Source organism: Callorhinchus milii, unplaced genomic scaffold (genome assembly GCF_018977255.1).
Source record: "Callorhinchus milii isolate IMCB2004 unplaced genomic scaffold, IMCB_Cmil_1.0 Scaffold3, whole genome shotgun sequence".
In the NCBI taxonomy this organism is placed as follows: Eukaryota; Metazoa; Chordata; class Chondrichthyes; order Chimaeriformes; family Callorhinchidae; genus Callorhinchus; species Callorhinchus milii.
In genome coordinates this window covers 71,468,021-71,494,145 of record NW_024704744.1, presented here as the reverse complement: position 1 = coordinate 71,494,145, position 26,125 = coordinate 71,468,021, and the positions used below count along the sequence as shown (strand labels likewise).

The following is a 26,125-nucleotide window of genomic DNA, read 5'->3' as shown; positions in this document are numbered from 1 at the left end:
AGAGACTCTTCAAACTATATAACTTCAATTATTAACTTTAAAGTTATATCATTTTTTATCTTTACTGTATGCGTGTGTATATATAAAGAATTATTCACATTCATTTGATAAAGGTAATAACTGAATAAGTGGATAATAGTTTGATAGCATAAACAAAATTAGTCTCTCTGATACAGAAGTTGTTGCCTAACAGGCGAGAACTTTACTTGCACACAATATAACCTGGTTTGTGCTTTCTTTTGAGCAGAGCGAGGTGGAAGAGATCTGATCTCAGTAAGTACATAGAAAGGGAGGACATGTACGTGCACAAAGAGAGACAGCGATAGACACACACAACAAAACAACAAAATTACTGCCTCCCTTGAATCTGACTTGCACATTGTGAAGATATCTCAAAGTGCCTCACACAATTTACTGTAAAGTGCAGTCACTGTATTTTGTTGGTGACCTTTATCTCTACAGTGTATTATAACAATCTAACCTTCGGTACAACAAACATTGAGATATGTATGTGTGCAAAGTTAGCAAAGATGTGTGAATTGCATCAACAGTAATTTTACATAACGTTATAAACACCCACAACTAGGGCGAGGTGTTCCTCTTGGCCGGCCCCATGTATGCTTCTGCTTCTGATCCCTTTGCTGATAGACTGACATGTGGATGATTGGCTTGTGGGTGACTGGCATTCTACTGTATTGTCAATTGATGAGTAACCAAAAGGCATTTTAAACACAGTATCAGTATTCAAGAATTTTTACAACAAACACGTGGATATCTACAATTTATTCTAGTTTCTGGATGCCTAAGTGTCAACATTAGATCTCAAGTAATATAATAATAATCATCCGTACATTTGATATAGCGGTTATCACATCTTCGACACGTCTCAAAGCACTTCACAGAATGTAAAGTGAATTGACTGTATATTTTTGTAAATTGTCATTTATAATTTTATAGATTGTCATTTACAAAAATCCTAACTGGAGAATCATGTAGTTAAAAAGGAGCACTAAACATGGATAATCTATCTTGAAAGAAAAATATAATCCATAATCCTCACCCATCCAGAATAAACTGATCACGACATTATTGGAGGTGAACATAGGTATTAATTTTGCAGCGTCTGCCTTGCTTTGACTAACAAATTTGAGTATCTGCAAAATAAATAAATTAATTGCCACTAAAAGCCACAACTGGTTCTCTGGAAACCTGTAGGATGTTGTAGAAAACAAAATTTGAATGTAAAATTTAAACAGCAGTGCCTCGGTCAATATGATCCACATGAGCAATCCTCGCAAGGAATTCTTGGTCAGCAGTCATTGTGGTTTCCTGGGTAGGGTTTTCATTTGGTGTGTGCTTTGTCTCAGAACTGCTGCAACTTTGATTTGATCTGAAAAATAGTCACGATGTTAGCAGCGATCCATTTCTTTACACATATAGAAACATAGGAATGGAAAGGACCTATGAAAACACTTCAATCAATTCTGTTCATTCTATCCAAATCCCTCTTGAATTTACTGACGTAGCCTGTTACCATCACCTTCTTGGGTGGTCTATTACACTTATCTTGGGCAAGTTTCCTTACTCCACACACCTGATAATAATCCATCAAGAAAAAAAACAATAATTGGTCACTTCAATCCACGACCGTTTGTGGGACACTGCTGTGCGCAATTGGCTGCCGCGTTTCATCCACAAATATTAAGTCAATTCATTTTACAGTATATTCTGTGCATGCTTTGCGATGTCTAGAAGCACTATATCAAATGCAAGGATTATTATCTAATGCTGTCCAAGTAAATCAAAATAAATATAATCTGATCATGTTCTCTTTCAAAACTTAAGCCTAACTTATGTAGAGTTTGTAAGCAAATTAGATATTAGTTTATCCTTAGGACTTTAAATACTGTATATGTGTAATAATGCATTTGTTTTAATGACATGGTTAAATTTAGCTTCAATTACAATTATGTTGAAAACAAGAATCAGATAGCCGTAGATGTGCGTGATCTACATTGAAATTTATTCTGCTCATGCTGAGGAGTTCTGTAGCTCAGTTGTGAGAGCACTCGCCTTGCAAGCGAGACACCTGGGTTTAATTCCAGGCAGAGGGCGAAACCTTGGGCAAGTTTCCTTACTCCGCACAGAGCCTAATAATAATCCCTCCAAAACAAAAAAAAAATAAATTGGTCATTTTCAATCGACTGCTTGTGGGACACTGCTGTGCGCAATTGGCTGCCGCGTTTTCCCCACAAATATACACTTTATAATCTTATTTTGTGAAGCGCTTTGAGACGTCTAGAAGACGTGGAAAGTGCTATATCAAATACAAGGATTATTATATTATTAAGGTCACAGCTATGGTTTCGCATCTCACCTAAGGTTTCGCGCTGCCCGGGAATTAAACCCGGGTCCTATTGCTTGAGAGTGCTAACCACTATGACATAGAAATCCCCAAACTGCTGTTCGGGGCAGAGGCTGCATTTGTGCACAAACGAACGAGGCAGCCAGCAGCCAATCTGCACAGCAAGGCCCTGCAGACAGCAGATGTGAGGAAGAACACCACCCGGGTTACTCAGTTTAGTTTTGCCTCAATTTTTAAAAAAGAAAAGCAATCAACGATAGAGATCAGACCTCCCCTCATCTCACCATAATATCAGTATGAAGATTGAGCTTCCACCTCTTGTGCAATTTATATAAAGGCTAACTACATTCAAAGAATAATCATGACCATTAGCAAAGGTAATTAAAATTACAAGGATATTCTTCAATTATAGCAATGAGGACTAATAAAGATATCGTGTTAGAATATTTGCAAGATTAGCAATACGATTGAGGTCTGAAGTATTAAAAAAAATAGCATGTGCACACGTAAGTTTCAGAAGATCACAGTACAGAACTTTTCTTACTTCTTCTTGAACAACTTCCGAAAGGAATTCCTAAAGCCTCCTTTTTGTTCTTGTTTTCTGCTGTGACTGTAAGCTGTCTGCTCATTCACTTCCTTTTTGTAGAGTTTACACATGTCTTCCATTTGTGCTGATGTGGCAGTGCCAGAATTCTGGACCTGGAAGAGCACACTATTAGAACATTTCCTTTTCTCGTCAGTGAGGTTGTGCATTATGGTGATTCCAAGGAGCCTTGTTATTGACTGATAAGAGTGTGGAAGTAGGGAGCTGTAGCTACTCTCACATTCAGAGTCTTTCATCCTCGGTCATCAGAGCTCAATCCTTTCTTTACCCAACATACACATGAACACTGTTCCAGGATTAATCACTGCAGAATGATTGAGAGCAGGAACTGTGGCTCCCTATCGTCGAATAGATCAATTTCAAGATCCTCACACTCGTTTTCAAATCCCTGGCACCTCCCTACCTCTCCGACTGCATAACCAACAACCCTCTTCCTCCACTTGATTGGCTCTGGCCTTCTGCAGGTCACTTGTGCTCTCTCTTCCACATTGGCACCCACACTTTCAGCCACTACTCCCTGAAACTCTGGAACACTCTTCCTCCATCCCTCCACCTAGCCCTTTCCTTCACTGTCTTCAGGTTGCACCTGAAGACCATCCTCTTCGACCGTGCCCACAGTCCCCTTGGCTCAGCGTCGTGCTCCGCTGTCAAACGTTCTGGGATGCTATACCTCTGTGAGGGGCGCTATATAAATGCAGCGAATAGAGTAAAATTCTTGTCCTAGCCTTCAAGGCCCTCCACCACCTTGCCTCTCCCCATCTCTGCAACCTGGTGACCACATCAACCTGTCCATTCCCTCCTCTCAGCAGGCTCTGTCCTGCTCCATGTCCCACGCCCATCCCACCACCGGTAGTCAAGCTTTCTGCCCCCGCCCTATGGATCTCCATCCCGCATTCCCTTTGCCTTGCTCCCTCCCTTGCCTCCTTCAAGATGCGTATCAAAACCTCCTCTTCAACTAAGTCTTCGGCTGCCCTCCACCCACCCCAATCCCGACCTCCAGCTTGGCTCCAAATCCCGACTGTCCTGCGCTTTGGGACATCCTCCCGACGTGAAATCCCCTGTATAAATGTAATTTTGTGTTGTAAGTATTGTTGAATCTTGACGTGCAATACCTTAATACCATGGGTTTACTCAGTGAACCATTCAGGAAGTGTTGATCTTAGCCAATACCGACTGTATGGGTAGGGTCACAAAATGAGTCATAATATTTTCCTGCCATTTTCCTTTAATCTCTCTGCCAGCTGTCTTTGTTTTATATATATATAAAAGCACCTGTGTGTAGGTGCTTTTAAAATAACACTTGTTAAGGATAATAATAATTGCATCGTATCTTGAAATATATGGTTTAACAGGGCAAGTAGAAGAGAGTTAGAAATGTTATTTAAATAAGAGATTAAACCGAAACCTGCACATTTCTTTGAAATATAATTGAGAATAAAAACAATAATAAAAATCTTTTAAATGTTCTATTATGACAATTGTGTTTACAGAAGATAATCATCTTATTATTGGGTGAGGTCTATAAGATGAATATTAATACATGCAATACAAATTACATTTATATAATAGCTTTCACGTTGGGAGAATGTCTCAAGAGTGGTTGAATGAGGGGAAGATCGGAATCAGAGGGACTCGAGGTTGGAGTTTCAGATAGTGGATACAGAATGGTTGGAAAGCCCATCTGCCAATGATGGGGAGGATAGGGAAGGGACATGAAGGAGGGTGGTGTTTGCTGGGTAAAGGGAGAGGCTGGTGTGGGTTTGCGTGGTTGAAGGATGGAGGTACAACGACATTATCACTCCATACGTAAAGGATAATTTTTTTAAAAGATAAAAGCATATTCCGATCAAAGGGTCCAAATTTGACCAAAATTTATATAGTTATCAATATATCAGTAAAACTGGTTTGGAATTTCTTCACCATTTTAACAATAGTAAATCTGGATGATTAAATTAGACAGCCAAAATAATTAAATTACCCTTTCCAATTCCATCCAGACATCTGTTGTTTGTTTGTTGTCGACCTCAGATCTTGAAGATGAGGTGATTGTCTTCTGCAGCCTTTTATTTATTGATCCTTTAATCTGTGATAGGGAAGCTCCTTCAGTTTTCAGTGCAGGGCTTCCGATATTACTTAATGATAAGGAAATTGGAATCTTAACGTTTTCCATAATGTTCCTGGCGTAATTCTCGGTTTGTGCTTCATTAAACACAGGATGACCTGCTTCGTAACAAAGGTGCTTGTGGATGGCGTCAGTGTCTTCTTCCACGGCACTGTGTTTGGGCGTGAGTACTAGAGAACACCCTGTCGATTCAGGGTCTCTTGCAGGAATGTAGTTTAATGTTTTCATAAAACGTACATCAAGGCTAGAATCAGAAGATGCAAAGGAGCATTGATCTAACAGAGAGGCGTTTTGAATGGATTCTTCATCATCAGGATTGCAAGAGGTTTCCTGCTCTTCATGCCCCAGCTCTCCTTCCCCTCTATTCAGGAAAGTTTTATAATCTGCAGGAAAATTCTTTGCATAGGTCTCAGATGGACAAATAGGACATGATGGACCTATGATGGATCTTGCTTTGTTTGAGTTAAAATAACCCCTTGTTTCTCTACAGCATGTCTCAGAGTCAACCTCCAATGCGCTTTTCAGTGTTGATGATTTAGGTCCAAGATCAAGCTCACTGGTGTAAAATGGCCTGTAGTCTGGATTATCAAATCTCTCATATCTCTGAGGTGTGAATTCCCATTCATCTGACTTCATGGACTGATTCTTCTCAGACACCTTCAGCCTGCTCTGTGGCACTGTGAGCCTCAAATAAAGAAATACAAGTGCATTTTCATGTCAAAGCTTAGACTTAATTATAGTAATTTATTCTCCCCTATAAATTAAATCAAAGGATTCAATGTGGTCTCCAGTGACAGTACAACTACTGCACTTAAGTTTCTTACATTTCGGAAAAATAAAAACAGTTTATATGAACTGATTACTTTTGCCTTGAACCTGTCTGATATTGCTCCCTTGGCCCTGTTCCTGATCTTCCTTTTCTACCCTCTTATCTCAAAATTAGATTGCTATTATCCATCGTGGATGTGACATCATATCAGTGGAGTTGGTTAAAAAAAGCTCTCACCTAATTTAGTGGCACTAACTCTGTGGGATACATCAGCCACAAGAAAGTAGCACTGAGCATGGCCAAATCTTGTAATATGGGACTTTTCCTCTTAGTCTGTGAAATCTGGACCCAGCTGTCAGTCCTGCAGTGGGGGCTATCTGAAGCCTGCCTGCCTGCCTGCCTGGGGTCAATGTTGTCTGTGCTCAAATGGTGACTGCTGTGCACGTTGGATGGTGTGAGAGGAGGCTCTGATAGGACAGAAAACCAGATAGCTCTGGCTAACAGTGCTGATGCTAACCATTTGCTTCAAGAAGGTACAATTATTTAATTCTGCAGTGTAATGGTAGTTCTGGCCAGTGAAAACAAAGCCGATAAATAATTGTACCTTCACAAATTACACTGGATATGTAATTTGTGGTACAGCATTCTGAAATGAAATAGACAATCCTGAAGATTTCCAATATCAATTCATATCTGACTAGCTCAGGATGACTCAAGTCTTTAGCCATTATGCCACAACCCTCTGAAATTCTCTACCTAAAACCTTCCAGCTCACCCCCTCTCTAACTCCTGAAACCTACCTCTTCAACTGAGCCAATGGTCACCTCCATCCTCTTATCACCTTCCCTACTCAGTGTCAAGTACCATCTCTGCAAAATGCTTTGAGACCTACGCGAAAGGTTCTATATAAATGCACATTGGTATTCTTATATCTGCCATTGAGTAAGCGCCTCTGCTCCCTCCACCCCTCATCCTCTCCTCTCTGGTCTTGAATGTTAGTTATTGATTGATGGCCACAGGCTTTTTTTTTCTGGGCCTCGGTTGAACTTTCTCCAGATTAATTTTTTGTTTGTATTTTATTAGTCACGAGCTGTACCCATTGCAGCCAAAGGATCCCATATGGAATGCAGATTTCAGTATTATTATACCTTATATTACATTATTATACTTTATATAACTATAGGAGATCCCCCCTCAAAAATGCCCATGGTTTTCTCTGTAGCTACTTTGTTGCAGGCATACCTGATATTTTGGGGCTTAATTAAAGCATTTTTTAATATATCTCATCAACGATAGAAGATCCCTTCAAACAAATATGCTTACGACACTCGTACATGCAAGACCTTTCCGATGAGGTATAAATCATGTCTCTATGTCAATCAGGTATTGAGATCTTGGCTGATAGACCACACCAGCTCCCACCACACACACACACACACTTTATTAGTATAGGTTATGAGGGTCAGAGGCTTTTCAAACTGAACTGGTATAAGCTCATGATTGTGGAACTCATGAGTTTAGTATCTGTTGCATCGTGAATGCAGTTCATTGTTACTGATGAAACAAGCTCTTTGTATTATGAATAAGAGTTTAGCAGCTAACCAAATGAACAAAAGTAACTCCAGTTACTTATACCATCGACAGTCATGGAATAAGCCTGAATAGCCACATTCTACCAATTATGTCTATCACAAAATTAGCGTTTTGCAAAAATGCACACTTCCTCTACAAAAAGATAAAACACAGCAAACCACTAGTGTTTTAAAATGCATCAAATGTGCTGTATAAGGTTAGATTGTTAGTACATTTACTGCATCTATTTCCCTTTTGAAACATCAGCCTTATTAAAGGGAAACTTGCGTGCATTGCCCTGTGATAGGGTAGGATCTCTCACTGGACCAACACAAATGCAACGTGAACTTGTGGTCTAAAAGTTTACTGTGTTTAAATTATGGTATCAAATTTAATTTTATCAGTTCTATAGCCATGTACTATTTTAGTATTAAATAATACATGTATTTGATAAACTTTTCGAAACAGTGCTTTTTGACATCATTGAACATTTAAAGTGCTTCACAGGATTTTACTGTGAAGTGTTGTGACTATGTAGGCAAATGCGGTAACCAATTTGTGGACAGCAACATCCTACAAACAGTGTAGGATGTTTGTCCACTAATGACCATTCTTATCTGGGTAATGCCTCATGTCAAAACATCTCAAACCACTGGACAATAACAATAATCCTTTGCGTTTGATATATCAATTTATCTGCCGAATTACTTTGTAGTGATAGTTTTGTACAAGCAAGTCAGGCAGCTAAACTGGTTTTGATGAATTAAGTTAAGTGAGGAATATTGACCAGGATATTGGGTGTACTCCCTGTCTTACTTTAAAAATATTGTTGTGGGATCTTTAACATTCCCATAAAGGCCAGATCAGATAGAGTATATCAGTTTAATGGCTCATCTGAAGGACATATCTCTGACAGTGTAATGCTCCCTCAGTACTGGAAAAGAACCTAAATTATGAGCTGAAATTTAGGTGTATGTTACAAATTCCATGGGAATATTTGAAAGAATAATAGAGATTCTCCTGGAATCATGGCCAATATTACTCCATCATTTCAATTCACCAAATAGATTGATTGATCGTTCATGTCTTTTCTGTCTGTAGTACATTGCTGGTACAGCTAAACTGCAGTACTTGCCCAAATAACAAGTCATCAAAAAACTGCTCACTGTCTGAAGCGCTTTGAAACACTTCGATTTCATAAGATTCTATATCAAACACAAGTTTTTAGTTTTAAGAAGAAACCTTCCACTGCTGTCCATCTGGCAACAAGGCAGGGCCAATTTGAATTCTAGTCAAGCCGATCTTAAATTCAAAGACCTTGGAATGGAATCCATGACCTTGGAAACTCACTTACCTCTTTAACTCTGCTCTGTTCTGAGTTAGCAGCTCTTCATTATATTGGAACAGATGGCTGCACCGACACATAAAGGTTTGGAACTGCTGGATGCATAATAGCAATAGGTAATAATCTGGGTGGTTTTGTTCTGTGTATTTTAGTATATTCTGTGGCAAAAATACAATGAAAACAAAAACAATTTATATATCTCTGAAAATTAACTTTGTGGAAATGACATTGCTAGGAGTATCATTTAACTTATATGACCATAGTAAGTAGGAACCCAGTTGTTAGTCGATTGGCGGATCGCTTTTCTGGGGGTAATAATTGCTTAAAAAATATATATATGGTCACTTGATCCATGATTGTTTGTGGGACACTGCTGTGCACAACTGGCTGTCGCATTTCACCCACAAAACATGCAGTCAATTCACTTTACGTGCTTCGAGATGTCTAGAAGATGTGATAAGGCACTATATTAAATACAAGGATTATTATTATTATAATAATGGTCATTGATCTTAACCTGCAGAAGCACAACGTATTCTGGGATCCGCTGAACAGGCTGAAAGAGCAGTGTCAAGAGGTCAGGCCTGACCTCATCACAGTCATCCTATAGAGAGAAAGAATAATTCTCAAACTCAAGTCCAAGGTATTTGCACTTGTCCCTCTCTGGGGCTTTGTGTACAGTAATAGAAACAAAAAAAAGATATGTTGCAATTTGGGGGAAAATACTAATTTCCATGCTAGAATTCCTCAAAAAAGGTAAGAATGTAAATTAGTGTGAAACCAGAAGGATAAAAATATTTCAGAAATACATATGAGATGTTTTAAATGTCTTAAATTTAAGAAAACAGAGTGGAGTCTCCTTGGAGCCAAACTGACTTCAAAGGTGATATGATTCCCTATGGAATGTCATAATCCAGTCCGCTCCCTGAGCCAGGCGGGTCCGTAATACTCTAAACCCAGATTAGCTCCTGGGAGCAGGGATTCTTCCCACTAAACTCATGCAACCCAAAGTCCTAATGGGTAGAATGGTCCTGGCAATGACTTCTATACAGCTTGGGCTGATTAAAATTTAGCAGTAAACCCATGCACATTCTGAGATCCCCAAGCCTTGGCTTTTGCTAACCTGATCTTGTACTTTCTGGAATTAGGTAAGCAGGATCCAGGGAGAAAGTGCACATTCGATTCCAGACACAGGGAATTTCCATGTGTAGGTGGTAATACATAATACATCTCAGTCTTACTTGGATACTCTTTAAGCACAGTGAGTTTTCGCATGTGTCAGTCACCTGGCTGACCAAGAAGAAATTGATACCAAACCGTTTTGAAACCTGCTCAAAACCTACAAATAGGTCGCTTGGTGAGCAATGACCTGCTTTAAGTACTCGCACACCTTTCAGCATGTCCCTTCGACTCGCCCCTCCACTTGCCTCCTTCGAGGTCCGCTTCAAGACTTGTAACCGTGCTTTTGGTTATCCTTCCCCCCCTGGACACCCACTACTCTCTTGGCCCCCACCCCTAGCTCGGGTGAAAACCTTAGACTATCCAACATTTTGGACATCCTCCTGAAATTTAAGGTGTGATATAAATTTAGATTTGTATTGTTGTATTTTCTTACCGTACCCCAAACCAGCAATTAACAAGTAATCCCCAGCATTACTGAAGTGTGAAAAAATCCCATGAAAAATGAGAAAGTGGTTTTGACCTCATGTTGCCTTGTAAACTTGAGAGAATCTCCACTGCAGATGTTAAGTATAGAAACGCATTCGGGAAGTTCTTTTAAGTAAATTATATAGTTTTCCAAAAACTTGTCCTGAAATGGAAAAAACAAAACAAACTAGCACTTTCCTCCAGAAAAAATACAAATTATTTGCTATCGTACTTTATCTTTATTTTCCTCTTTAGGTCTTTCTGTACTGAGCACTATTCCTGAGCAGAGTGAGGTGGTCGTGTCCTGCACCCAAGTGATTGCCATCGCTGCTCTGAAACTGACTGCCCAGAAACCCACATCAGCAGATTACTTGCTTTGCTTTCTACTTACCCTTCACTGTGGGGATGTACAGGTTATTTACAAAGTCCTGTTGCACCCAAGTATTTTTTTCTTACAATGAGTTTTTATTTTTTGTTCCAGGTGAGTCGAGTATAACAATGTACTAGTAACTTCCTCTTAACTCCATCCATGTTACGGAAGATGTTGCACCGAACATGACGATGGATCATCATCTGCCATAAAAAGATGGAGCTCACACTGATCCTCTGGATGTCTAAATACAGTTAAACACTTGTACTGAATACAATTAAATACTTCTAAATGCAATTATCATCAATCTTCCACATGTTTCAGTTGTTGGTCAGTGCTCTGCAGAAAAAAACATGAGGTAACAGGATTTTGTAAACACACTGTACTTGACTTCTCCTTAGAATCACTCCAACTGTGATCAAATAGCTATGAACCTGTATCACTGGGGATATTCTCCTGACATGAAAGGCGCTATATCAATATAAATATGTACTATTGTATTGTATTTTCTTACAGTACCCAACCCTGCCAATTACATTAACAAGTAATCCCCAGCATTTATCCTTTCAAAATTAGAGTAAATGGTTTGTCCTTATGTTGTTTTGTAAACTTGAAGGAATCTCCTATCACACACTGGTACAATGTGTTGTACCACCTGAGCAGGCAATTTAACTTTTTGTATATGAGAAAATAATAAGAGGCTAAATCATTGGTAAATTTACAGATTTGCCATTCGAATGCCAGTATCAACTCTCATCACCATCTCAAACGGTTACAACAAAGTCTGTAAATGTAACTATCTTTTTGAGAATAACTTCACAATTCTATTGTTCATACACTATAAAACTAAACAAAAATTTAGCCTGGCTCAGTTGGTAGCATATTCACCTCAATGTCAGAAAATTATGGGTTCAAGCTCCATATTGGGACTTTGAGCTCAAAATGTAGATTGACAGTCCAGTGCAGTGCTGGAGGAGAATGATATTCTTAGAGGCACCTTCAGGTGAGGTAAATTGAGATCTCGTCTAACTTTTCCATTTCTATTTCAAAAAAGAAGGGAGCTTCTCCCAGTGTCCTGGCCAACTAATTTCCAGATAAAATTGGTCATTCATTTCATGGCTGTTTGTGGGACATTGCACTTTTTGAATTGTGCCATGAAGTCCACCTGAACAGGCACATGGTTCCTCAGTTTAATGTTTCATCTGAAGGACAGCACCTCTGACAGTGAAGTGTTTCCCCAATATTGCACTGGAATGTCAGCCTTGACTATGAGCTCAAAGCCTCAACGTGTCGCTCGAATCAACAACCTTCTGACTCAGCCTAGCTCAGTTGATAGCATTCTCGCCTCTGGCATATAGGTTGAGAATAGGATTTATTCTTTAGTCAAGTTAAATCTGTCATTTATTTCTGGCAAGTAAATCATGACATTCAATGTATTTTTCTTGTATTTGACCCACAATTCCTGCTGAGTGCCCAGATTTACATTGCAAATAAGGGCTTGGTTTTCTCAGTCAAGCAATAGTCATTGTGGAGACGTTTAATACTGGAGGCTGTGATTGTCCACACTTGGGGTACATCCATAAACTGTTGATGGGGGAGAGGACAGAGGGAAGGGCCTAAACAAGTATACAAAACATATGTGGAAGGGGGAATACTCTTCAAAAGCATTGTATAAATTGCAAAAGCAGTGCCTCCTCATGCACAGTCAACATGCCACACAGTCAACACTGATAATGAAAATCTTTATATAAACATATAAACTATATATTTATATATATATAAACTCCTTACATCGTCACCATTTATTAGTTTCATAAATATGTCCCCCACAATGCCTTGCCACTGCCATCTGAAGACCCGCTCCTCTAGGGTATGAAGCACACAAACATGCTGCTGGGTGAGAACTCGGAGGGAACTGGGGAAAATATTTCTGCAAAGGAAGGAAAGAGTATTAAAATTGTTGAAAGAGGAACAACATTCATATGTATACCATCTTACCTCACCGAAAGGTCTCAAAGCACTTTACGGGTAATTACTGCCTAGTGCTGTGGCTGGTTTTGAAAACAAACATGGCAGCTATTTGCACCACAAATAACCATGAGATAAATGACCAATTTATCTGGAGAACACCAGGAAGAATCCCCTTCTCTTTCAAATGCAAATTTTTTAAAATCATGTCACTAGATCTTTAAAGTCCACCTGAACAAGCAGCCTAGACCTCAATTTAATGTTCTCAACTGAAAGACAGCACCTCCAACAATGCAGAGTATGTGTTGCAGCACTAATGTGCGGCTTGAACCCCAAAATTCTGTCTGTCAGTTTGTATCAGCTGAGACAAACTGACAGACAGAATCGCAAAAGGCAAAGTACTGCAGATGGTGAAAATCTGGTTTAAACACAGAAGTCGCTGGGAACACACGGCAGGTCAGGCAGCATCCATGGAGAGAGGAAAATTAGTTAACATTTCAAGTCAATGACCTTTCGTCAGAACTGGACAGAATCAAAAAAATTATGCTTTGTACACATAGATTGGACTAACACTCCTGGCTCCCAGCCTGACCCAACTACCTGCTCCCGAATCCCACTTCCAGCCTGGCCCAGCTCTTGGCTCCTACCTCCAGCCCCTCATTGGAGTTGCTACTCCCAGCCTCATCCAAGTGCTCTGCTTCTGTCAAGTTTGCATTTATGCTACATTGATGCCTGCTGACAATACAACTCCTCTGGCTTAAAAAATGAAAATAAACAGACACAAACTAAGCAGTTTTACAGTATTATAAGCTAGAGCGTTTAGCAACTTAAATACTCATTTGACATTTAGCTTAGAAATCAATATACTGAACTGCATACTAAGCACTCCATATGACTTCAAGCAACTGCAAAATAATTTCTTCCCTGAAATGAACTGTGAAGGTCATCTGATTTGCTTGGTCACAAGGGAACTCATATGTTTTGCATTAAATGGTCATAGTACATAATAGAGCAGAATAATTACATAATCAGCAGCCCTCTGCCAAACAGATCACACAGAGCACAGCCAACACTTTCCAAGTTTCCTTTTCAAAATCCATTAAACACAAGGACGCTCCATAAACAACAATATTGTAACTAAAAGGACAGGACTGGTACTTGAGCCTGGTGTCCTGAGATGCAGTTCAAGGATGCAAGATGAATCTGCCTACTTTTCAGTGACGTAAAAACAACAAACACTGAGTAGAAAGAATTCAAATATGTTTAATTGTTGCTTGATCTCATTTCCAGATTGGGGTGCAAATTACATCAACAATAAGATGAGACATTGGAATATTTCGCTCCCCCTCACCCACAGACCGGGAACTTTGCTGTTTGCATGTCCAACAATGTAAGCTTGGCTCAGCTAGTGCCATTCTCACCCTTTGGTTCAGAAGATATGGGTTCAAGCCCCTTTTCAGGTCTTGAGTTTGTTGTCCAAGATGACATTTCAGCTCAGTACTGTGAGAGCACTGCATTGTCAGAGATCTATCCTTCAAATAAGCTGAGATAAGTCTTCAAGATAAGTTGGTCATAGCAGCATAGCTGTATGTTGGGAATTTGCTGTGTGTAAAATATCTCCCACGCTCTCCTATAAATACATTCACTGTACCGGACAGTAATTACTGTAAAAAGTAATTAATGTTTCATTGTGGTAAGGCAGCATGAAAAAGCAAGTGCTTCTTTTTCTTTCTAATGAAATAGGAGTTGCATACTGGTAAACAACACAGTGCAAATGTCTTACTGGTGTTAGCTAAGAAAAAACACCAGCGCACCATACACAACAAGCAAGTGAGTTATTATTGTAAGATTATGAACCCATGGTTTCTCCCATTCCATGTACCAACTAGAGCTGAGAATTGGCTTACTATTTTAAGAGCTGTAGAAAACTTGCTTCTAAATTTTGACTGAATTATTTAACAATTTTTCCAAATTCTGCACAATAAATTATTAGGAAACATTCTTTAGGTCAAGATTATGAGAAATGTATGGCCTCTGGTATCTACACTCATTATCTACACTTAGGGGTCACTGGAGAACAACCGGGAAATGGAATCTGGCTGATTTTGTCCTCCTTAGCCCAGGAAGCAATTGTAGTAGCCCAACTAATGAGATTCCCTTCCTCAGCATAGACAAGAATTGAACCAGAGACCTTCTTTATGACTCACTGCTTTACCAAGCAGTGCCTACAAGGCTATCTTGATCACTTGTAAAACTTCTTTAGAAACTAGTAATAAACACCTAGTGATGATGATCACAGAAACTCATAGTTCCGAGTTTACAAAAAGTACATATCAAACTTTGTAAAGAAACATTATTAAAGACACAGTACCTTAAGTCTTTGCTGTTAAGTATGACATCCTTTCCCTTGACAGTCACACTGGTCTTCAGAATTAATGAAAGGTAGAACATGTATGCTCTCTCTGATTCAAGTAACTCTACAGCAGCTTGTTGCCTTTTGACTAGAAAGTTAAAACAAAGAATTATCATTTGGAAAACATGATTGGACCTCATAGAGTTTTGTGGTTATTTTCTTCCTCCTTCAAGTCCCATCTAAAGACCTTCCTCTTCAACCGTGCCTTCGACCACCCTCCCAACCCCACCCCCACCCTACCCTCCACCCCTCCTGACCCCAACTCCCAGCTCGGGTCCAAAAAACCCTGACTGGCCAACGCCCTGGGATGTTTTTCCGATGTGAGTGGCGCTATACAAGTGTAGTTTGTTGTTGTTGTTCCTCAGTTTATTAATTACAGTTCACTTTACTGATCTAAACTAATTTTTCAAAACCAGCTTCCATTCTTTAATTTAAATACCATGGTCTTACGGATACGGCCATGAGAAATATTGGGCCTCTGAATCGGGAACAGCTTCTTATCAAGGGAGTAGATGTAGCGATTGTACTTATTTAAAACTGCTTTTAAAAATGACCATGGAAGAGACACATTTATTATCTAAAACTCAATAAAATATTACCTAGGTATTTTTCTTTCTGATGTTGAAGTTTCTTGCTGTCCAGCTGATTTATGAGATGGTTAGTTTCTAATTCATTCTCTCGGGATCCATATCTGCTCCGGTTTGAATCTTTGAAGTTGTCTGAATATTCTGTCATTGTCTCTGTGTCAATCTGTCCCTGAAAGTCCTGATGATCAGTAAGCATTGGCGATGCCAAGTCATTTCTCTGATGAACATCGGAAGATGAGTACACACCCTCCTCCGTATCTGGACTGTGTGCTGCTGAAGTATAAACAATTTCATTAGAGTACCAGAATGGTATGTCCATGTCCTCTAGAGGCCACCATCATGTTTGACATCTGGACATACAGTTGCCTCAGCACAGACCAGGAATTAAGCCTGAATTAAGGACATAGTGTGGTAATGAACGGCATGGTGGTGGTTAGTTGTTACAGCTCATTTCATTGCCTAGACCATGCTATAATAAAAATGCTTACATTTGATACAGCACAGCATAGAATGGTACAGAGGAGTGTATGAAGATAAATAAGTCTTGTTGTTTAGGATTATCAAGATTTATGATTATCAAGTTTATTTTGACACATGTCAGAATTATTCCTACTGAGCAAGAAGTCTATAATATAAACTGTGTCTTATTCAAGAATCGTCATTCTAAGGCATGTAAATTTAAAGCACAAGGGATAGAAAAACATCAAGTGCAACAACCTGAAGCCATTTTTATAGAGTTTGTAGTTAATAATAATAATTCTTGCATTTGATATAGAGTCTTTTCACTTCTTCTCGATGTCTCAAAGCACTTCACAGAATATACTGTGAAGTGAGTTGACTGTTTATTTTGTGGGCGAAAATGAGGATCAATTATTTATTTAATGGAATTAGTGACATGACCTAAGATCTCCAGAATTTTTAAAATGACAAATGGACAAAATGACAAAATAGAGTTTGATTTCCCAGAATACTTTGTCCTCAATATACAAGTAGAATGAGAGTGACAGCTGGTCAGAAAGCCTAAGCCCATGTTCTACCATCTGAACACTTAACCAGGAAGGGTGCTTGAAGACAGGAAACTTGACATATTTAAGAAGCAGCTCGATGATACAATGGATGGGTGAGATTAAAAAAGCTTTATTCACCACTACCTCTTTTGTGGAGGCAAATAATCTACAAATCAAGGGGGAAATTAAAAAATATGCAAAAATCTATCAACATTTGCAAACATCCAATTACACTGAAAGTATATTTCAAGATGACATCTCTACCTTTCTGGAATGAATAATGGAAAGGACTCGAAAAGTAATGCTGATTCAGTGCAGGTTCATAATTCTCATAAGTTTTGTGGTAGTAAGTTTTATGTCCTGTAGTTCTGTCTTCTGATTTTTCATCTTCCCCATTCCACATTTTACTGTAAATAAAAAAGTAATTAAATGGTGTGAATATAACTCTGAAATATCCTCACTTTACAACATTTCACACTGAGAATTATACACAATGAACAAAAATTGATTATAACGTATTCACTATAACCTTGCGTATTATATTTATTTTATTGCCTTTGTTAAGGAATTTTGTAAAAAAAATTGCATTTGCATTGAATAGTGGTACTTCTTGCGATGGGGTTATTGTTGGACTACTTTTTATTGCACAATAGAATCAGAAATAGTCTGACAGTCTGTGTCCACACTCTTAGTGCAACTCTGGAGAATGTATTGTGTCAATGTTAGGGTGTGTGTATCCTTGTTGGAACCGGTGCCAATGTGGTATGGTCCAGGCAGCATAATGTGCTGCAATTTGAATGCTCTGGTAAATCTCAGGGCCAGTGTGATGCAAATTGAACTGGTGAGAAAAACAAGGAAGCTGCCTTAATGAAAATCTGAAAAAAATGGCAATAGAACGAACATAAAGAAAGCTGGAATACGTCTTGTACAATGGTAACCTGGGGAATTTAATGATGAGGTTTGGTTGAATGTAATATTGGATGAGGAGAAATGTGATGCCCATGAGAAAGATTTGTGAAAGTTACAAAGCAGATGCACGTAGTCTGAGACTTAGCATTGAGTAACTTAACAAATAGGGTTACTGTGAATAGCAATGGAAGATTTTTGATAGAATTGCTAAAACGGTTCTGATCATAACCCTCCTGCCCAATTAATACAATAAGCTTCCACCCCATCTCATTGAAGTATGGTTAAAATGTCTCAGTTTCCAGTACACTCAATCTCAGCTTGTGGTTTAATGAAAAACTGATGAAACCCATTTGTGAAGCTTCTTTGACATGACAGTGAGAAATAAGCTTGTGATCTTCTGTCAGACCCAGTAACGGCCTCCATAATTTCACTTTCAAGTTTATATGGAAATGTCAGTAATACAGAGAACATGAAAAGTGCCATCACTGCTACATATAAATTTTCACACAGAAAAACTTTTTTTTGCATACAAAATGCTTTGGTGTACTTTATACTTGAATTCCCAAGTTAAACAGTTCATTAAGAATTTATGGTGTCTGCAGTATGGCATATACATATTGCCTTATGTGTTTGTAAATAAAAACAATTTGCAGTTATATAGCATCTTCCCACAAGATACTGCAAATAACAATTGTGGAGGCATGCACAATTCTGCACTTGCAGTTCTAATAGGTAAACACATTTTTTTTTAGAAAAGGCAGAATGGAAGCCTTTGCTAGGAGGGAACTAGGGGAAGCAAAGAGGTGTTCAAAAACACAAAGTGATAGATCTTTAGATGGGTGAAATATTGTCCCAAAGTCAATACCTGTTATGTGCCAATGGCTTTGTCTGAATCCAATCGTTTTCTTGCTGAAGCATTTCAATATACTCTTTCATCTCTCTTTGCCTTTCGCTCATTTCCCTAATTTGATTATGTGCTCCTTGAAGCTCTTCCTGGAAAATAAATGAAAACAGATTCATTTGAAGCCACATACTTGGACTATACAGTGATTATACACCAGAGAGCAACAAGAAATCAAAGGAACCTCTTCCAGAAGCCTAAAGCACACTGATGTTCAACACAATTCTATTGATTGTTTTATTCTCCTGAAGATTGTCTCCTTAATCACCCAGAAATTCACAGTGAAGGGTTTTGCATTTCATACCAATCTTAGGCAAAATATTTTCAGTGAGAGATTTGTTGGAATGCCCTGCCAAGTAAAGCCATTGTGAGTGCAAGGAACAGGGAAGTAGACAGACACAGGTATATGAAAGATAGAGGCTTAGTTTCCTTTATTTTTGTCAAAGCAGGGAACAGAGACTGAACATGTGCCATTCAGCAATTCTGTTCTCCAGAAACGTAATTCTACCTTTCTGTATCCTGCATATAAATAAAAAATAATGTTTTATTAGCAATATGCAGGATATAGAAGGTCTGTGTGAGCTTGATTGTCTCGGGGTCCCTGAACTATACAAAGACTCACAAATTTCTGAGTCAATAATTTGACTTAAATTGAATATAATTAAATATAGTGATGATTTGAGTGAATACTGGCTTTACAAATAGAAACATAGAAATATAGAAATAGGAGTAGGCTATTCAGCTCCTCGAGTCTGTTCCACCATTTTATAAGATCATGGCTGATCTGTATATCAAGTCTAGTTACCAGCCCTTGCCCCATATCTTTTAATACCCTGACCTAATAAATATCTATCTACCTCTGTCTTGAAAATGTGAATGGATCCAGCAACCACAGCCTTTTGGGGGAAAGAGTTCCAGATTCCCAATATCCTTTGGATGATAAACTGCCCTGATTTCATTCCTAAATGGTTAGCTCTAATTTTATGACTATTCCCCCTTGTTCTAGATCCCTACCAGAGAAAATAGTTTCTCTGTATCAGGATGTATACTGGAAGAGAATTCTCACAACAGCCACAGTATGTTGTATATTTGTTTCATGTGAAAGCATGCTGTTTTATAGTTATAATTGTTTTAAAACAGTTCTATCATTATTTCTGAGTTCTAACAGATTAAGAGTACTCCAAAAATATTTTGCAAATAACTATAGAAAAAAAATGTTCTATTGTTTCTACATCCTGGTTACACAATATCACAATAATCGGATCCAGTTGCTTCTCAGTGGTAGAAAGTAATTGGCAGGTTTGCTGAATTGAGAATTTTAAAATTAGTTCCTTTATTGTTGGTAAAGCAGGGAATAACATTGTGGTGTAATAGGTCACATCAGGGTCATGAAATTGTGAAAGACATATCCAGAGACCTTGCACATAACCACTCAGCAAGGTGATCTACATTTGAATTCACACATTTTCTATATTAAGATGATACAAATCCAAGTAGATATCCTGACATTATAGATAAAATAAAATTACATTATTACATCAAAATAAGAAAAAACATAAATAGAATTTAGTGAAAATAAGTTCAATATCAGAAACATATCTTTCCACTAAGTAAGGAAACACAAACAAAACATCTTTTCAATATGTGAGATTTAATGGATTAGACCTTGTACGTGGTGAGAGATTATCATCCAAAGGAGGGCGCTATGCAAAACTTGGAAGGTACAGGTTTGAACTTAATCAATGATACGAGATCCACATTGTCCTTTGATGATTTGGGGGAAAGAGTTGTCTGTGGGGACAACCCTCGTTCTCTTGAGGAAAGTGTTTCGGTCTAATTCCATTTACAGGGGTGAGTGGGCCTATCCTTGCTTACCAAAAAAATCTAGAACAAGATCAAGATGTCTGTTGTCCATTTGCCATTCCTCTCAGGTATTTTGAGACTGTAAATTGCCTGATCAGACCTGACCATAAGATCCACAATTGGCAGAAATGAAAATAGCAGTATATTATGCTCGGGACAGGAATTTGTCCCACTCAGCTCCTGTTAACACTGTAAGCCAAAGCCCTAATGGGTAGGGTAATCCTTGCCAGATAGTGCTTTCAATGCCAAGCTATGAGGTTAGCAGGTTAAACTTCAGCAGTACCCCAACGCTTCTTCTAATGAACCCATGTATCAGACACCCAGCTGACCAATACCTTAAATGTTCTGAATGTGTCCTTCATCTCTTTCAATTGCTCTTGCCATTCTGTTCCAAATGCTCGAATTCGCTCCTCAACAAACTGATCTCCATGTTGAATTCTATTGAGTTCATGCATTGCTCCTGTGAATCCAGCTTTGAGTTCCGCTGCCAAAGCCTGCAACTAAAAACCAACTGTTACTGAACCCTCCTGAACAATGTAGCTTTCTAAAAGAGGAACACGTATCAAATAGGAAAAAATCTCATGTAGAAGTCTTTTTTATTTCTATATGCAAAGAAAGCATCCCCATTAACAATTAAATCAAATGTTTCACGATACAAATACCTAACTTCCCCCACATCCCACACTTTGAGCGCTCTGGGACGCTACTCTGCATGAGGGGCGCTATATAAATGCACGTTGTTGTTGTTGTTGTTTAAAACATGCTTTTCTTCCCCAAACTCTGGCAAACTGTTTTCAAGTCTCTAAGATGCAAATCTTCACCACGTTACTCAGAAACAAATGTCCCTCCCCTCTACCTAGAAAGGCCATTATCATCCAACTGTGTGCCAGCCTGGCTCAGTTCGTAACACTCTCACCTCAGAGTCATAAGGATGTGGGGTCAAGTCCCACGTCATGTCTTTGAGCTCATAATTTAGGCTGATGTATCAGTGCAGAGCTGGGCAAGCACTACATATCAGAGATGCCATCCTTCAAATGAGATGTTAAACCAAGGTCCCATCTGCCTATACAGAAGGATTTTTAAAAAATCCCATGACCCCATTTGAAAAGAAGAGGGAATTTCTCCCGGTGTCTTGGCCAACAATTAAATAAAATTGGTTATTTGCTTTATGATTGTTTGTGGGATTTTACTGCTGTAACTGCATACAAGAACATAGTCACTGCACGTTACAGTAAAATCCTGTGAAGCGCTTTGAGACATTTCGACACTGTGATAAGCCACTATACCAAATACAAGGATTATTATTTTATTTTTATACCTATTAACAATAGGAAAGAGCATAGAAGTGGATTGTACCTATGTCTCTCCACTCTGAAACCAATGCAGGCCATTTGGCACTTCAACAAACATGTGGAATGAAGAACAGATATTTTGTATGGTGTCATGGTGGGAATCTAGTAATGTGCTAATCAGAGCATACCTAAAACCTATCAACACTGACTACTTTAAAGTAAGTGAGTACCCAAAGAAAGATTAGAAGTAAAATCCAGTATTGTTACAACCTCACAATATTTTTGTGAGAGAAATAAAATATATGAAGCCATTAAAACTGAAACTACAAGTATTCCGTATTGAATCGGATGTATGATTGGGTCACTGTGGATATTTTCCATTTTTATACTAATAATAACCCTTTAATAATAATAAACATTTGATTTAGCCTTTATCAGGTCGTCAAGATGTCTCAAAGCAGATTGTTGGTGTATTTTGTGGACGAATGCGGCAGCCAGTTTGCACATAGCAATGTCCCATAAAGAGCCTTGGAATGAGTTACATATGGAGTGTACGAAATTTAAAAAATTGTGCTCCAATTGACAGCATTTTGAAAAATTTACCAATTTGATAAATTAACATTAACCTATGAGCAAACGCTATTTGATACGTGAACATTCAACCTTGAGATGTCCTCCCGACGTGAAAAGCTCTACCTGTATACAAATCCAATTTGTTGTTGTGTTCAAATAAAATAAACATTTAAGGTAAACACTGCTTGTAAAGATTGTTACAGTACCTGTGAAATCTGTAATGTCACATCTTTTCCCACTGATGCTTCGTTCTCTGCTGGTAAAATGAAGTGAATCAGTCACACTACAGATAATTTAGCAATCTAGATTGCAGACAATGTTAAATCACTAGGATTGTTTTTAACTTTGACAAAAGTGTAAGGTGCTACCTATCATTAGATCACAGATTTAGTCTTGCTTCTTTAACATCTTTTCAACCTCTTTTTACGTTTACAATCTGTTTTTCAAATAATTGTCTTGCCTCCCTTCGCATAGGTGCTCCAACAATCTGCAGGGTAAGACATGTTTTTGTTCACTAGAGCTAATGAAAATTGTGCTCCATTACCCTTGTTTATAATGTTTTTTTTCCACGATAAATATGTAACACAAACGTTACTACCAATAGTGACGAATGCATTAATTATCCCAACATCAGCGCAGTGCCCAGGCTCCTTTCAAGTTTCAATAATTGCTTCGTAAGATGCATAGAATGTTAGAGCACCAAAAGTGCTCTTGGCAGGATACAGGCATTTGTCTCAAAAAAGTCTGTGAACACAGCTATCATTAGCCTCATGGGTTGTCAGTTTGTTATCATTACTTCAGCAGCTTTAACAGTACGATTTATTAATATTTTGTTCCAGAGTAGCCTAGGTAATAATCTGACTTTTTCTAGAAAAAGATACTGTTTGGCTAATTCTTAATTTGTTGTCCCACAATGGTAGTTGGTCTTTCAATCGGGCAATTAAAGATATTGAATTATAGGATAAAGTTCATTTAAATTTAAAATACAGTTGAATCTTGGATGAGCTGTATCAAAATTCAATTAACAAACTATGCCATTGCACCCCTTGTACTTTTTGACACTCGTGCCTTTTCATAATATCCGACTGCACATTTAAAAAAGATACATTTGCATTGAACAAGACTACGGGCAAGTTTCAATATTACCGTACCGTTGTTTCCTTTCTCCATCATTGGTCTCTGTTTGTTTCTTTAATTCTCAGCCCTGGGTTTCCTTTTGAAAGCTCAGACCATTCACTGATCACGCAGCTTGCCTGGCCAACAGCAGTTATTTGTCTATTGTGAAATCCGAGATATTCTGACGAATCACCATGTCATGTGAGGCAAATGTTTCACATGTATGTTGGTTTTCTGTTCCTTGGAAATAAAATGGAAACTGTCTATTTAGACATTTAGCTGCAGCTTACATGCCATGCTTGCAGATCCAGAATATCAGAGAACTGTCTGGCAGGTTGTCAAATAATTTACAATGCATTTTAAAATTCACCATTTTGAACCACCAAATAGCAATAAAACCCGTTTATGTATTCATGGGAACATAGGAAACTAGGAACAGGAGCAAGCCATTCAGCCCATTGAGCCTGTGCCTTGTCAGATCTTTTAAACCCAGTGTCCTAATCTTTTTGTCATACTGCTTAACCTCTGTTAACCAAGCATCTGTTTATCTCTTGTAAATATTCCTATTAATTCCACTTCTACAGCTTCCCGGAGCAGAGCATTCCACATCTTCACAACCTTCTGTGGTGAAGGAATGCTTCCTAACCTCCCTGCTTACTGTTCTAATTCTGATCACAGGGAAGAGTCATACAATACCTAACGTGCCAATTCCTTTCATTATTCCTCTTGAGGAATATAAGGTTACAGTGGTGTATCATTATCTAGCAAAAAGAAGAGGATTCAGTATATCAGCTTGCATAAACAGTGGTATATACTTCCTACCATTGGCTGCCCAGAACTGAACACAGTTCTCCAAATTAAGTCTGACCAGCATTCTCTAACTGGAGCAGGATCCACTTGCTTTTATATTCCAGATCTCTTGTTATAAAGGCTATACATCCCATTTGGTGTAAGCTGCTGTTCTTCACTCCATACAGACTAACAAGTAAACCCAGACACGGTCAAAAAGGAGAGCATTTAAATACAATTGTATTTTCATTCGGTAGTATAGCCTTTGCTTGTAAAAAAAGGTTACAGTAGTGTATTCTTAAACTTGGTAATTATGGGTTACATTAGCATATTCGTAGCTTGTATAAAGGGGTTATGAGAGTGGTACATTTTCTTTCAATCAAGCTTGATCAAGGTCATAAAATGTTTATATAAAATACAAAAGTAAATATTAAAGCTTGGCTGTAAAAAAAAGAGCTTTGGTATGTAAAAAAGTGGTTCTTGCACATTAGGAAATATTTAATACATTTTGCTAACATCTTCATTGACATTTGAACAATGACTGACCTCCATTTCATATTCTATAATTCCTACTGTTACTATTCTTGCATCACATTCTCACAAATTCATCTCCAAAGAAGGTGGAATCTGTCCACTTGGCTCCTGTGAATCCTGGAAGCCAAAGCCTAATAGGTAGATTGGTTGGTCCTAGCTGGACAATCGGTAGGAAGCTTGCCATAAGTTGCTCTCAATGGCAAGCTATACGGTTTTAGCTGATTAAATTCCAGCAGCGCCCCAACTCACACTCTGGGGTCCCCAAACCTTGGCTCTCGACAATCTGAGTCTAATACTTTCTGTAATTAGGTAACCAGGGTGATTCCCTCCAGGCAGTGTGCATGCCATTCCAGACACAGGGAAATTTCCATATGTAGATGCATATGCATGTGGAACTCTCAGTTTTGTTTGGATACTCTTAAACATAGTGTTAGATTTCCTCATGGGTCAGGCACCCGGCTGACCTAAAACAAATTATATGCCAAAGTTCTGCTTACTTGTATAACAAAACTGAAGTTTTTCTGAAGCATCAATGGCTCTTTGTAAAAGACAGCCTAACAGAAGCAATGTTCCCTTCATGTGCTGCAGGGTATAATATAAAATATAGTTCATAAATGTAACCACATTGTCACTGAACCTTCAACGTTCCCCGTCCCTACAAAAAACACTCTGGTCACAAGTTGACACTTAATCTATGAGATATTTCAATTTTAATACTTATGATCTTGTGGTCAGAACAAGCAACACAGTGCTGTCTGTTTAAAGTAAAATATTTGACAATGTAATTTTTAAATTGCAATTTTCTTTCCAATATCAATTTAACTGAGTAAAATCACATCTTCAGGATCACTCTCTTAGTCATCTGTGTGACATTGCTTTCATGTGAGACGATGAGTTTCAGAGCACCATGCATTGTGTACATAACTTCAGCCCTTTCATAACTGGAATTTTGTTGTACCAGAATACATTACAACTGAAACAGTTTGTCTAAACAGTCCCCTATTAATTGTACCTTCAGTAAGAATAAAATGTTACCAACTTTCTTGACATCAAACACATATTGAATTAGTTTTGCATTTCAGTTCCAAATATGGTAGGGTTATAATTTTACATTGATTTAATAAGATCACATGTATCACAAAGGAATGAAAGAAATGTGATTTGAAATGCAGTTCTTAAAACAGCTTTCATTAAAGAAAGGAAGTGGTTCAGGCTACTGGTGTAATCTTATACCTGGTGTACCTCTAAAACTGACAGCCAGAATTTTAGTAAACTCCGCGCATAAAGAAGACATTATTTTAACTATGAAGTATCTAAACTGAGAATGACTTGTACCAACAGTGAGTTTCAAGGGAGAGGGAAATCTGCTATAAATTACC

The 26,125-nt window shown here is 38.3% G+C and overlaps 1 protein-coding gene across 2 annotated transcripts; it reads right to left on the bottom strand.

Moving 5' to 3' along the window:
• Nucleotides 1-914: 914 nt before the first annotated feature.
• arhgef33 (Rho guanine nucleotide exchange factor (GEF) 33) lies at nucleotides 915-23,749 on the bottom strand. 2 transcript variants are annotated; one of them, XM_007894378.2, is made up of 14 exons: nucleotides 23,459-23,749; nucleotides 22,514-22,560; nucleotides 20,778-20,942; nucleotides 18,544-18,671; nucleotides 17,034-17,176; nucleotides 15,775-16,032; nucleotides 15,134-15,263; nucleotides 12,586-12,724; nucleotides 10,480-10,587; nucleotides 9,295-9,381; nucleotides 8,787-8,935; nucleotides 4,948-5,776; nucleotides 2,910-3,064; nucleotides 915-1,390 (listed from the first exon to the last, which is right to left on the bottom strand). In XM_007894378.2, the coding sequence occupies exons 1-14, from the start codon at nucleotides 23,478-23,480 to the stop codon at nucleotides 1,249-1,251; spliced, it is 2,502 nt and encodes an 833-aa protein (XP_007892569.1). In that variant the 5' UTR covers nucleotides 23,481-23,749; the 3' UTR covers nucleotides 915-1,248. The 2 variants fall into 2 exon arrangements, with proteins under 2 accessions (XP_007892569.1, XP_007892570.1); XM_007894379.1 differs by having other exon boundaries at nucleotides 20,778-20,936.
• Nucleotides 23,750-26,125: the final 2,376 nt, after the last annotated feature.

Excerpts from the sequence above, each read along its gene's own strand:
- arhgef33 (XM_007894378.2), bottom strand. The coding sequence starts at position 23,480 with ATGATGGAGAAAGGAAACAACG. Across the intron at positions 15,264-15,774 it reads TCAGAAAGAAAAATACCTAG|TCAAAAGGCAACAAGCTGCT; the intron begins GTAATATTTTAT and ends TTAACTTTCTAG. Across the intron at positions 3,065-4,947 it reads TCTGGATGGAATTGGAAAGG|GTCCAGAATTCTGGCACTGC; the intron begins GTAATTTAATTA and ends GTGCTCTTCCAG.